General features: G+C 49.1%; 1 protein-coding gene across 1 annotated transcript; it reads right to left on the bottom strand.

The window, feature by feature from the left end:
* Positions 1-4,376: 4,376 nt before the first annotated feature.
* On the bottom strand, positions 4,377-7,681 carry SOWAHA (sosondowah ankyrin repeat domain family member A). Its single transcript, XM_079770218.1, has one exon. It carries the CDS (start codon positions 7,553-7,555, stop codon positions 5,885-5,887), a length of 1,671 nt encoding a protein of 556 aa, XP_079626344.1. The 5' UTR covers positions 7,556-7,681; the 3' UTR covers positions 4,377-5,884.
* Between the last annotated feature and the right edge of the window lie 4,786 nt (positions 7,682-12,467).

The following is a 12,467-nucleotide window of genomic DNA, read 5'->3' as shown; positions in this document are numbered from 1 at the left end:
ACGCCGTTATTCTTGCAGAGGGCAAGGATGAGCTCGCCCTACTAGTAGGTGTTCCCTGTTGGTACCACAAGCCAAGACTTGAAGGACCAGGAGCCGGGTGAACGTCACCTCCAGGACGCTGCCAGCAGAGGGCACTGTTCTCCTTACGATGGAAGCTGCTACCCACACTGGACCCCCTGCAGCCTCCCAGCGACCAGGCCCTCTGGGCTAGCCACGGGGGCGCCGCGTCCCTGCTGGGCCCGGAGGCTGGGGTTAGGCCTTTTTGCTTCCGTCGGGAAGCAATGCTGGCCAGGCAGCCCTTGGGAAGCCTGTCTCGCTTTCCTTAGTTGTTGGTTAATGAGAAGTGAAGAGGAGGGAAGCCAGGGGTGTTGATCTCGAGTATCAATATAAAAAATAGCCTTCCTTAGTCCCCCAGGGTGGAACAGGGTCTCTTCGGTCTCTGTGGGGGCTTCTGGCCCCACCCCTTGACGTCGCCCGCGCCCCACCCTTCCCCCCGGTCTCGCCCCCGCCTCCGCCCCCGCTGCCCGCGGTGGTGCCTCCCGGCTCTGCCCGGCTGCGGCTGGGATTGTTGCTGAGCAACAGGCAGCCCAGCGACCGCCTCCCCGGCTTGCCTCCTCCCGCCCCCGCTGCTGCTCCTAATATGGATGCAATTAGTGTACTTTTACCTTCAGACTGCAGCTGGGGAACGGAACAGGGAAGCAATGTTCGCGTGCCCCAGAGCGGCGCCAGTCTGCCTTGCACAGCCGGCTCCGCACGCCGTGTACCTCCGCGAGCGGCTGGCGAAAACCTCGGGGATCCTCACTTGTAAATCACAAGTTTAAGAGGGAATTTAGATCAATTGTGGTTGAGAACCGCAGAGAGGGGAGGTGAATGGGGAGTGTGGGGGTGGTGGGAGGCAACTGTTATAAAGCAACCTTCTCTACGACCCTGCGGTGTTATTATCACAACAGGTGCTTACCTGATGTCTTTGAAATGTCAATCTCCCTCCCTCCATCCCTCCTTCTCCCTTCCCCTCTTCTTTCCCCTTCCCTGTAGTCACACCTGAGGCTACTTCTGCTTCAAGGTTCAAGTCCAGAGGTGTGGCAGTTGTGGAATGGTGAGGCCAGGGCAGAGGTTGAAGGCAAAAAGCTATCTGGAGAGGAATAGAGTTTGTGTATTTATGCAAACATTTTAAAAGGTCAAATAATTTATTAAAGGATAGGGCCCAAGCGAGGGGAGAATGCATGTCCTGGGGTTACTGGAAAGGGGACCTGGCCCTGAGCGGCTCTGCCTAGGACCAGCCGGAGTGTGCTGGGGGGTGGGGGTGGGGGGTCTTTAACAGCACGAGTCCAGGTGACTATGAGGGAACATTTATTAAAGCTGGAGACAGTAAGACAAGAAAGGGCTTAACATAGAAGCAACAGGAGAGCCTAGGTTGGCTGCCTTAGCTCTCTGGGAAGCCAGAGAAAAGGGGGCCTTGGGGATGGGTTCAGGGGACTAGCCTGGGAGGAGCTGCCACTGCCCATGCTCCCCTGGTTGCAAGCCTCATGGGGTTCTTTAGATTAGCATGCCTGTGGGGGGAGAAGACGGAAAAGGGAAGTGGGGGGGGGGCTGCTCCTCAGGGGGAGCACAGGCTGGGTCCTTGGTGTTGAGGGTCTTTATCTCACTCTTGCAGGTGGGAATCTTAGGGGAGGCCTCAGGGGAGGGTCTCAACAGAATAGTCATCAGCTTTCCAGGTGTGTTCTTTCAGGGTCAGGATCTCCACTGCTTGGTCTGGGCCCCAGGGCAGGGGGTCTTTCGTCAATGCAGCTGGTCCTGAGGCAGCCTGGGAGTCACTTGTCTGGTTTTGCTGCTCTTTTGGGCCTGGAGCTGAAATACAACTGATGCCTAGATGTTATCTTTAAGGAGGAGAAGGTCTGGGGGCTGGGGGGTGGTCTAAACCACAGGACCAGCAATATGCTAGTGGTGGAAATGTTACCCTGAAGGTGAGGTTCTTGTTTTCCCAGTTTTGCCCCTTGCTAGGCACTCAGGGCTTTCTGCCCCGGTGACCTGTACCTGGCCCATTGTCCTTGCTCTGCTCATGTCTAACTGCCTATAACACTAGGTGTGCCTAGCTTTATGACTGTGTGTTGAGGGCTGAATGACAACTGTCTAGTTCTGGAAGGTGGGGGTAGGGATTCTAGAGGAATATGAATTAAGAAAGACATTGTTATGTCTCTTAATTAAATTATATTACATATCGAGTATGAAATAAGTTCCCTTTTGTGGAATACATTTTTTCTTGCAAAGCCCATTGGTATTTACTTATTTTTGTTAATTCTAACCAGAGGATTTTTTTTCCCTATTGATTTTTAGAAAGAGTGGAAGGGAGGGAAAGAGTAGGGGTGGGGGAGAGAGAGAGAGATATAAGCCTTGATGTGAGAAAAACATATCAATTGGTTGCCTCCCGCATATGCCCTGACCAGGGTTGGGGACAAACCTGCAACCCAGGTATGTGCCCTTGACTGGGAATCGAACCCCGAGACCCTCCATTTTTCGGGCTGACACTCTAACCACTAAGCAAAGCTGGCCAGGGCTTGATTGTCGTTTATGTGTACAATCACTAACATGGTAAACAATGGTGATCATGTGAAGCACAGCCACCAATCAGAGCTATTTGGGAGTGCAGCTAGATACCCCTGTGGGGCCAGCTTGGCACCCCTGGTAATATTTCAGGTTGGTTTGTAGTTCCCAAAGAACTCTACCTACTCATTTCCTATGCTTCTCCCACTATAGCCTGAAGGGTAGGTACTGCCAGTCTTATGTCCCACAGAAAAGGGACATGGAGCTTGGAAAATCGGGTGACTTTCCTAAGGTCACTAAATGGGTAAAGAGCTGAGATTGAGACCACCTTGCTTTTCTGCAACAGGATATTGTGATGGGAAAAGCACAGGATGCCATCCCACTGATACTTTACCTAGCTGTGGGGCCTGAACAAGCCACTTACAATTTCTCTAGGCTTCCGTTTCCTCACTTTAAAATCAGCATACCAATAGGACAGACCTTTAAGGTTGTAGTTAGTATCTGCAAAGTGTTTAGAACTGTCCCTGGCACAAAATAAACACAGGTCTTACGTGTATTACCCACACCCTGGTCTCCATTAGTTAAGTGAGACATGCTCAAAGACAACCTCCAACCTTCTATAAGACAAATAAAAAACTTTATTAAAAAGCTTGCTCTGGATGTGACGCTCATGCATCTACATCAACAATTCTCCCTATCAAAAGGAGTGGCTCTCTTCCCTGTGGTCATTCTAACCAGCTAAATTGCCTCATCTTATAAACAATTATTTTTTGTGTGTCAGTTGGAAATACCCTTCCACAAGTGTACCTCCTTGCCAGGCAATATTTGGTTCGTGAAAACTTCCCATAGGCACATCAAACCATAATTTCCTAGTGATTTACCTTATAATGTCAGAAAGTGTTGGCCTGCAAGGAAAAAGCAGTGGTTTCTAACACCTGAGTTTTAGGCTTAGTGATCTTAAACTCTTGTCAAATGTTTTACCTCATTTATTTTTATTTCTTTATTTTTAAATGTATTTTTTATTGATTTCAGAGAGGAAGGGAGAAAGAGAGAAAAATAGAGACATCAGTGATGAGGGAGAATCATTGATTGGCTGCCTCCTGCATGCCCCCCTACTGGATATCAAGCCCGCAACCTGTGCATGTGCCCTTGACCAGAATCGAACCTGGGACCCTTCAGTCCGCAGGCCGAAGCTCTATTCACTGAGCCAAACCGGCTAGGGCTGTTTTACCTCATTTAGAAAGATTGCAGCACACTCTTTTGAAACATGAAGATTCTTCTGGCAGTTTGAGTAACCCTCCTCTAATTTAATGTGCAATAGACATTAGTTATTATTATTACTACCCTACTGGTTTAGATTTTGATCTTTCTCAAGGTGGGTCATATTTGCGTTTGTGACCTTATTTCAGTCAAGCCTCTCTTTTACCATGGAAAATCTCTACTATTTTATTGCCTTCTAGACCTTCAACCACTCCGATTGCTATAATTATTGCCTCCCACAATTTTCCTGCAGAGGTAGAAGATTTCATCTGCATTTTAAAATAATTTATGCAGCTTAGCTAGAGTTCTCGCAAGGAAGGTGGGAAGGGCAGATCAGAGCTTACATTTATCTACAGTGTTGGCTACCATGGCCACGTGGGGTTGACGCCTTTTATTTTGCGGAGCAATTCAAACTCTTTCAGTGATAAAGTGGCAGAAGAGGGATGAGGAGAAAAGGGAGAGATTAAGTAGATAAAAAAGGAGAGGGAAAGAAAAATACAGTGGCAAGAGCTGTAAAAGGCTGAAGGGAAGTACATCATCTCACAAGCAGAAACAAAATAGGAGACTGTTTATTTCATTGCTTAAATCAAACATTCCATGAAGGACTGCCTTACATAATTTCAGAGGCCTCACTGAAATATGCATATTTGGGAGGGGAGCCCCACTACCTCGTGCCACAAAAGCTATTTGATATAACGAATGACATGCAAACACAATTTGCAAAAGCAGAGTATTACCACCATATGATATTAGAAAAAGGTTGAGCAAATAGATTCCACATCTTTAAAACAAACCAAAAAAGCCATTATAATTACACCGTCTTGAACCTGGGAAATCTTGGCCATACCTACGAACCTTCTCAGTCATAGAAAGAAGCAAAGGTCCATAGACATCAGGTCACCCCTCTGAGGTCACTGAGCAGAGACTTCATATTTGTTATTTTGGATTGGATTAAGTTGTTTGCTTTCAGAAATGGATGTCATGTACTTTCTAATTGTACAGACCTTTCATGTAAAATAGTTGGTCCTTAATTGTATTCATTACTGTTTTACCAGTTATTTTTCTGGTATGCTTTTTTTTTTTTTTTGAATGGCAGCCCAACTTTGAATAGTCACCTACTGCATTGAAAGTCTCAGCCAGATTTTAAAAACCACAGAATGAGAAATATGGTACAACAGTGCAAGTCACATAAATCACATTTAATTAAATATTCATGCCAAATCAAAATAGCCACCCACCAGTGCCCAAGACAGGTGTTTATATTTCACCATAAAGATAACCACAAATTAAAAGTGTTTGTCCCAATGTCTCTTTTCTCTTGTTAGCAAATCACCTTTACTCCCAAGACACACTTGCTTCCTAATATTTAGCACTCACAGTACAAGTGAAATTAATTACATTTGCAATGGTCATATTCTGTGTTCAAGACTCTCTGAACTCTTGATTGCCTAAAATGAGGTAGATAAGCATTTAAGGATTTTGTTGGTTGGGACTAATTTCCTTTAGATCTTGATAATTATGTTTTTAAATAGAATTCCAAAATCTTTACCAAAGATCAAAAATGTCTAAGCACGTTGCCTAAAAATGGAAAAATATTCAAAAGGTTATTATGAAAATTGTTTTACCTCATTTCAATTTAAAAAACGGGATAAAAGCATCAAATTACAAAACCACCAGTTATCTTACAGCTGACAAACCACCCAACCTCACACAACACTTAGAAGAGACCCTTGCAACTTGTTCTGGCTTGGGAGTGTACAGATGCAGAGGCACTGGGTTAACTCATTAAGGGACCAGACCAGCTGCTGCCCCTTAACCTTTGATCCTACATTTCAAGTCTCCTCCAACGTTTAAGCCCGACTTCTGGCATTTTTCATAGGAAGCTCTCACTGAGACCTTGAATGCCATCTCTGAAGGCAGGTCAAGCTACAGTCGGAAGCTGGAGGCACAAGCCCACCCGGGGAAAACACTGTAGTGGACAAAGTTGGAAAACGGATGGAGCCGGAAGTGTTGGGCCGCGGGCATGCACAAGCTTAGACTGAGGGGCAGGCCGGATTAGATCAACGCGGTAGCCTCAGGACTGTCAGGTTGTGGGGGGCAGGCTGGGCATGAGACCAGCGAAAGGTCCTGGAATGGATCCCCGGGAGATTTCGGAAAAGGCCGGCAGGCCACTGCGGGTCTTCGTCTTTTTACGAGGAGCTACGGGCGAGGCACCCAAGAACCTGCTGAAGGAGCCCGACTTCCTCAAGCCTCGGGCCAGGTCCTGGAGCATCAGGTCATCGGCCAGGACGCCCAGAAACGCGCTGGTGGTGGAACTGAGGATGGTGGCGGCCACCTGCACCGGGCGCCGCACCACGAGACTGCCGTTAACACCACTGGTCCCATCGGGTTCGCAGGAGCCTCGCAGGCCAGGGTCGCCAAGCAGCCGGCGCAGCGCATACGAGGCGCCCCGCCGCAGGTACTGGTGCGCCCGCCTCCCGCTGTAGTCACGCACGAGCACCTGTGCGCCCAGGCCCACCAGCAGCACGGCGACCTCCTCGCGGCCGTGCAGGGCGGCCAGGTGCAAGGGCGTGTAGCCGCCGTGGGAGCGCGCGTTCACGTCGACCGGCGCGCCCCCGAGCCGCGACACCTCCACCAGCTGCAGCACCATCTCGCGGTCGCCGCTCTTGGCGGCCCAGTGCAGGGCCGTGAACCCAGACATGAAGTCACGCTTGGCGGCCAGGCCGCGGTCGCGCAGCAGCAGACCGTGCAGCTGGTGGTTCCAGCGGCCAGCGGCCGCCCGCACCAGCCACTCGTGCTCGGCCGGCTCCAGGGGCACGGCCGACGGCGGCGGCGCGACGGGCACCTCCTCCGTGTCCGGGCTCAGCAGGCGCGGGCCGGCGCGGGACAGGCGCCTCAGGTGCGGGGAGCGGCCGAGCCCCAGGCCAGACTCCTCCACCGAGAGCCGCCGCCGCAACAGCGGGGAGCCCCGCGGGCTCGGCTCCTCCGACAGCTGCCGGCGCAGGCCCTGCTCTTCGGCTCGGATCCGGAACGCGGCGGGGCTCGGGACACAGCGCACCGGCAACATGCAGGGCTTCTGGGGAGGCGCGCGCCGAGGGGGTGGCGGCGGCGGCCCCGGCGTCGCCCCGGGCCCGGGTTCCGAGCCTGGTGGCTCTGCGCGGGGCAAGGCCTCCCCCGACGGTGCCCTAGCCGGTGGGGCCCCGTCTGCAGAGAGGCCCTCGGAGGGCGGGGCCAGCTCCTCGGGCCCCCCGGGCTGCTGGGTCGCGGGGCTTACCAACAGCTCCCCAGTCGGCGGGGCGGGCTCGGAGACCGGGGCCTCGGGGGTGTCCTGTGGCTCTGATGGCGGGGCCGGGGCCTCGGGTGCTTCCACCGACCCCTGCGCGGAGGCCGAGGATGGAGCCCCCGAGGCAGCGGTTTCCACCGGTGAGATGGACGCGGTCTTGGGCTCGGGGGCGCTGGAGTCGCCGGGGGGCTGGGGCTCCGGCACCTCCCGGGGCCGCAGCTTCTTCCTCAGCACCACGAACTTGACGCCGTCGAGCTCCTTCACCACGGCCACGTCGTTGACGAGCTGCTTGAAGCGGTCCCTGCGGGCGGCGCGGCCGCGCGGGTCGCCCGCGTCCAGCAGCGGCTTGAAGCGGCTCAGCAGCTCGGAGTTGCGCACCTTCCCGCCGTGCTCGTGCAGGAAGCCCAGCACCGCGGCCGGGCTCACCCCGGCGGCCGCAGCGGCGGCGGCCGCGGCCGCGGCGAGCGCCATGGTCGGTCCCCGCCCGGCAGGGAAGCCTGGCCGCCCCCGTCCCGCCGCCTCGGTTCCCGGTGGCCGCGGCAGGTGTGCGTCGCGGCGCCCGCTGGGACGCGCCGGAGCCGAGGTTCCGGGAGTCACGTCCGCCTCGCCAGGCTCACCTGATCGGGTCCCCCGAGGCCGCACGGGCGTGCCCCGAAGCTGGACCGCGGTCACGCCCACGCCGCGGAGCCCGGGCGTCTCCAGGAGAAAGGCGCTCCGGGTCGCCGCGCGCGCCCGCGCCCGCCACCGCCGCCCCGCCGCGCCCCGCGTCTTCGGGGTAGGTTTCTGCCTTTATATTCTGTCCAATGGGTGCCAGGCTCCATCCCCCGCGTTTGGTGCTCGCTTTACAGGTGACAGCTGCCACCAGGGAGCGGAAATTCTCCACCACCGCTCCCCCCAGCCCCCAACTCCATACACGCACCCCAGAAATTAAAGGCGCAGTGCCCTGCTGCAGCTCGGCTCCGGTTGCTAGGTGGGTGTGTTTCCCAGGAATGAGTGCCGCAGTCGACCCACAAGGAGCTTAGGATTTTATTCCTTTAAGAAATATTTACCACAAAAATACCGGGCGATTATTTAAAAACTACCATTTCTTTAAAGACTATCAGTGCCTCTCCTGTAGTCGAATGCCATTCATACTGGCTTCATGCAATTTGCAGCAAAGACAATTCGCTGTGCGTGGCAATGTATGTGACACGAGGTTTAGAAGAGGTGTTTAAAAAAAGCAATTTTCTTATGAAGAAATAATACATTTTCACATCGGATTTGGGGAATAAAACCACAGGAAAACATAACGAGTAAAAAAATATCACTTGAAATCACCATTAACATTTTGAAATATTTTTATTCTCCCTCATATACGTGTGTATACATGTTTACGTTTTAAAATAAGAATGTGAAATTGAAAATATGCTATGTTTTAAAAACTTCATTTAATCCACAAACATTTGTTGAGCACCTTGTGTGTGCCAGCACCTTTTCGGGTTGTGATACGTCAGTTAGCAAGACAGGTAAAAACCCCCGACCTGTGGAGCTCACCTGGTGGTGGGGGTGGGGAACAGAAGTAATGTGATGAATTTGAAAACTGGATAGTATGCGAGATGAATACTGTGGAAACAATAGCGTAAAACAGGAGGGGCAGGTTGCAATTAAGCAGGGACTTGAAGTGATCAGGAAGTTCACTAGCTACGTGGAAGAAGAAGGAACCACCAGGGCAAAGGTGGGGTCAATTTCTTAATTTACAAATAGAATACTACAATATAAACCCAGAGGCACCATACCTTAGTACTGTAATTAGAGAGAGCAGGACTCTGGAGTCAACATTCCACACTTGAATCCTAGCTCTACCTTAGGCTACTTGCTTGACCTCTGTGTACCTCAGTTTTCTTATCTGTAAATAAGGGAGTGACAATAATAGTATCGGGCTTACCTCATTAGGCGGCTGTGAAGATTAAGTGAGAAAATAAACATAAAGCAATGCTTGGCCCCCAGTAGACATTCAGATTATTGTCAGTAGTGTAGCCACTACTATTATTGCTACTTGTTGAAAAGAAGAAGAGAACAGTAACATGAGAAAGATCCCCCTTTCTCGAATCCCCAAAGGCCATTTCAGTCTTTAGAATGCAGATGATTTCCGGAATGCACGATTAATCGTTTTCCCCCCACTTTATATTTTATTGCAAGTATTTTCCCCAATGACAATATTCTTTACAAATGATTTTTTAAAAATATATTTTTATTGATTTCAGAGAGGAAAGGAGAGAGAGAGAGATAGAAACATCAATGATGAGAGAGAATCATTGATCAGCTGCCTCCTGCACACCCCACACTGGGGATAAAGCCCGAAACCCAGGCTTATGCCCCAATTGGGAATCGAACCGTGACCTCCTGGTTCATAGGTCGACCACTGAGCCGCGCAGACTGGGCCACTGTTATTTTTAACAAATTTTATCGAATAGGCCAAAGGTTGGAAAAAAACACTGTAGCAATTTTACCAACATAAATAAATATTGCATGTCTACAACTATAGTCTTCATATTGAAATCCAAAAGTCATTTCTGGTCAAGTGTTCAGAGAATGATTAGCATGTGATCACACTGCATCGTGGGAGGTAATTGGGCTATTGTCCCCAGGCCAATGCTCAAGGTGACATTCATTTACTAGAACTATTCAGCATATATTTAAGACTGCTGTAGTACATATCGAAGTTTTCTGTGACATTAAACTTTTTTTTTTAAAGAAGCACCTTTTTTAAAAAATATATATTTTATTGATTTTTTACAGAGAGGAAGGGAGAGGGATAGAGAGCTAGAAACATCAATGAGAGAGAGAAAATATCGATCAGCTGCCTCCTGCACACCCCCCACTGAGGATGTGCCCGCAACCAAGGTACACGCCCTTGACCGGAATCGAACCCAGGACCTTTCAGTCCACAGGCTGATGCTCTATCCACTGAGCCAAACCGGTTTTGGCTAAACTTTTATATATACTTAATTTTAATTACACAAATGGGTCTACATAGGTAAAAACAGGTGGGCTAATTTGTCAAATGTTTCTTTTGAAAAGTATTATATATATCTTATTGATTTCAGAGAGGAAGGGAGGAGAGATAGAAACATCAATGATGAGAGAGAATCATTGATTGGCTGCCTTCTGCTTGCCCTACTAGGGGTTGAGCCCCCAACCTGGGCATGTGCCCTTGACCGGAATGGAACCTGGGATCCTTCAGTCCATAGGCCAACACTCTCCCTCTCCCTTCCTCTCTGAAATCAAATACAAATACGGTACGTATATTTTAAATAATAACAACAAAAAATACAAAGCAAAACCACCCTGGCTGATGTGGCCCGGTTGGTGGAGCATGGTCCTATACACCAAAGTTTGTGGGTTCCATTCCCGGTCAGGACACATATCTCGGTTGTGGGTTCAATCCCTGCGATGGGAAGCAACCAATTGATCTCACTCTCCTCTCTTTCTCTCTCTCTTTCAAAAAAAAAAATTAAAAAAAAAATCAACCAATAAAACATAAAGCCAAGACACAACAAAAACATCAGGCCTATTAACCCAAGGAAGTTTATGTACAAAAAAGTACAAGACTTTGAACATTACTTAAACATTAACACCTAAGAAATGGCGTTAAGACACTTTCTTGATTTAACAGCAACAGTCTACTAATTTCCTGAGGTTTCACAAAAGGAAAAATATACAATGGACAGTCTGGCTGCTGATAGGGAATCTGTACTCACCAGAGAAGGCTGGTTTGTCTCCATGATCGATCCAGGTTCCCCCATGGCTGCTGAGCTGTGTTGCTGGCCCACTCCTGACATGCAGACAGCCTGTGGCCTGCTCAAAACTGCAGTGGCCTTCCCTCTGATTCCCCCTTTATGGAGGAAGGGAGTGGATAACCCCATCAGTAGATAATCCTGTCTCATATCCATCCTGTTCCTAAATCTTTATACAGAAACGCAAAAAGATGGAATTATTGACACTGTTGAACACTGTTACTGTTTTCAAAAAGTAATGCACTTGTGGATGGGGTGGTGTTTGCAGTTTCTATCAACATTTCAAAGATTTTATCAGCCACTATGGCTACATTCCATAAGAACAGCCGGTGTCGCTCAGTGGCTGAGGGTCGACCTATGATCCAGGAGGTCACAGTTCAATTTCCAGTCAGGGCACATGCCCAGGTTTCAGTCTCTATGCTCAGTGGGGGACATGTGGGGATTGAGCAGAAGGCAGCGGCCAATCAATGATTCTCTCTCATCCCTGATGTTTCTATTTCTCCCTCTCCTTTCTTCTCTGAAATCAATAAAAATATATTTTAAAAAACTAATCAAATAATTCTTTTTTTTTTTTTAAAAAAAGAAGAGGAATGGAAGTTTCTATGCACAAAAATTTCCATGCAATTTATGTCAATATATATATAGTCTGTCTGCAGGCCCATGCTCTATCCACTGAGCCAAACTAGCTGGGGTGAAAACCACTCTTAATATTTGTGGTTTACTCTGGGAGGTTTCCTGTATACATCCAGAGATATAAACACAGCCATGTATACAGTCTACACAGATGGAATGGGACCGCACATTGTTTCATAACCGTGCTTCTTTACTGCCTGCTGTAACCAATGCTGGTGCGGATGGAAGAGGGGGCCCTGCAGGAACTGATGGCAGGCTCCCCGGGAGAGCTGGTGAGGGTCATCAAGCTAGGGCAGCGGGGGCAGAAAGACAGCAATGGATGCCAAAGACAGTTCAGAAACAGAACTTGTATTATATTGCCTGTTTTCATTTTCACAGTCACATTTCCTTCATTGCAATTTTCATTTCAATAGCCACTTTTTATATTTTCTTTTCTTAGCCTTTTCAGGACAAATTGCTGGTTCCCTTGGAAAAATAGTTTCCATGACCTCATTGGTAGTGGAGCCTCAATCAACTCGGAATTTTGTTACTGCCTCCTCTCTCCACTGGGAGGAGGGAGGAGTCCCCTGTTCAAGATCATTATTGATTTATGTGAACTCATTTTGAACTCACTTTGACTGTGATCACTAAGAATAGACAAGGGATTAAGTACTGATTGAAAAGGAATTGCTGGTACAAGCAAGTTCATGGACAGTGCTTAACAGGCTTCAGGCTCTGAGCTATACAAAGAATCATGCCCAAGGTCACAGTAAATTGGCTGAACCCAAACTTGACCCCAGGCTGATTCCAAAGCTTGTGCTCATTTACTGTGTAAAATTAGATCACTGATCACTTAAAATCAATGTTCTGAATGTTAACAAATATAGGGGGAACTCCTCAAGTAGAAATCTAGCTTAAACCTTTGTACTTGGGCATCTGAACATACTCTGCTTTAGTATTTTCAGTGATTGGTCTATAGTTTGAGCAAACATTAG

The sequence above is a fragment of the Cnephaeus nilssonii genome (genome assembly GCF_951640355.1).
Source record: "Cnephaeus nilssonii genome assembly, chromosome: 5".
NCBI lineage: Eukaryota > Metazoa > Chordata > Mammalia > Chiroptera > Vespertilionidae > Cnephaeus > Cnephaeus nilssonii.
Note: the sequence above shows the minus strand (reverse complement) of the source record. Positions and strands in the feature narration are given on the sequence as shown.

Coding starts and splice junctions, on each gene's coding strand:
- SOWAHA (XM_079770218.1), bottom strand. CDS start 7,555: ATGGCGCTCGCCGCGGCCGCGGCCGCCGCCGCTGCGGCCGCCGGGGTG.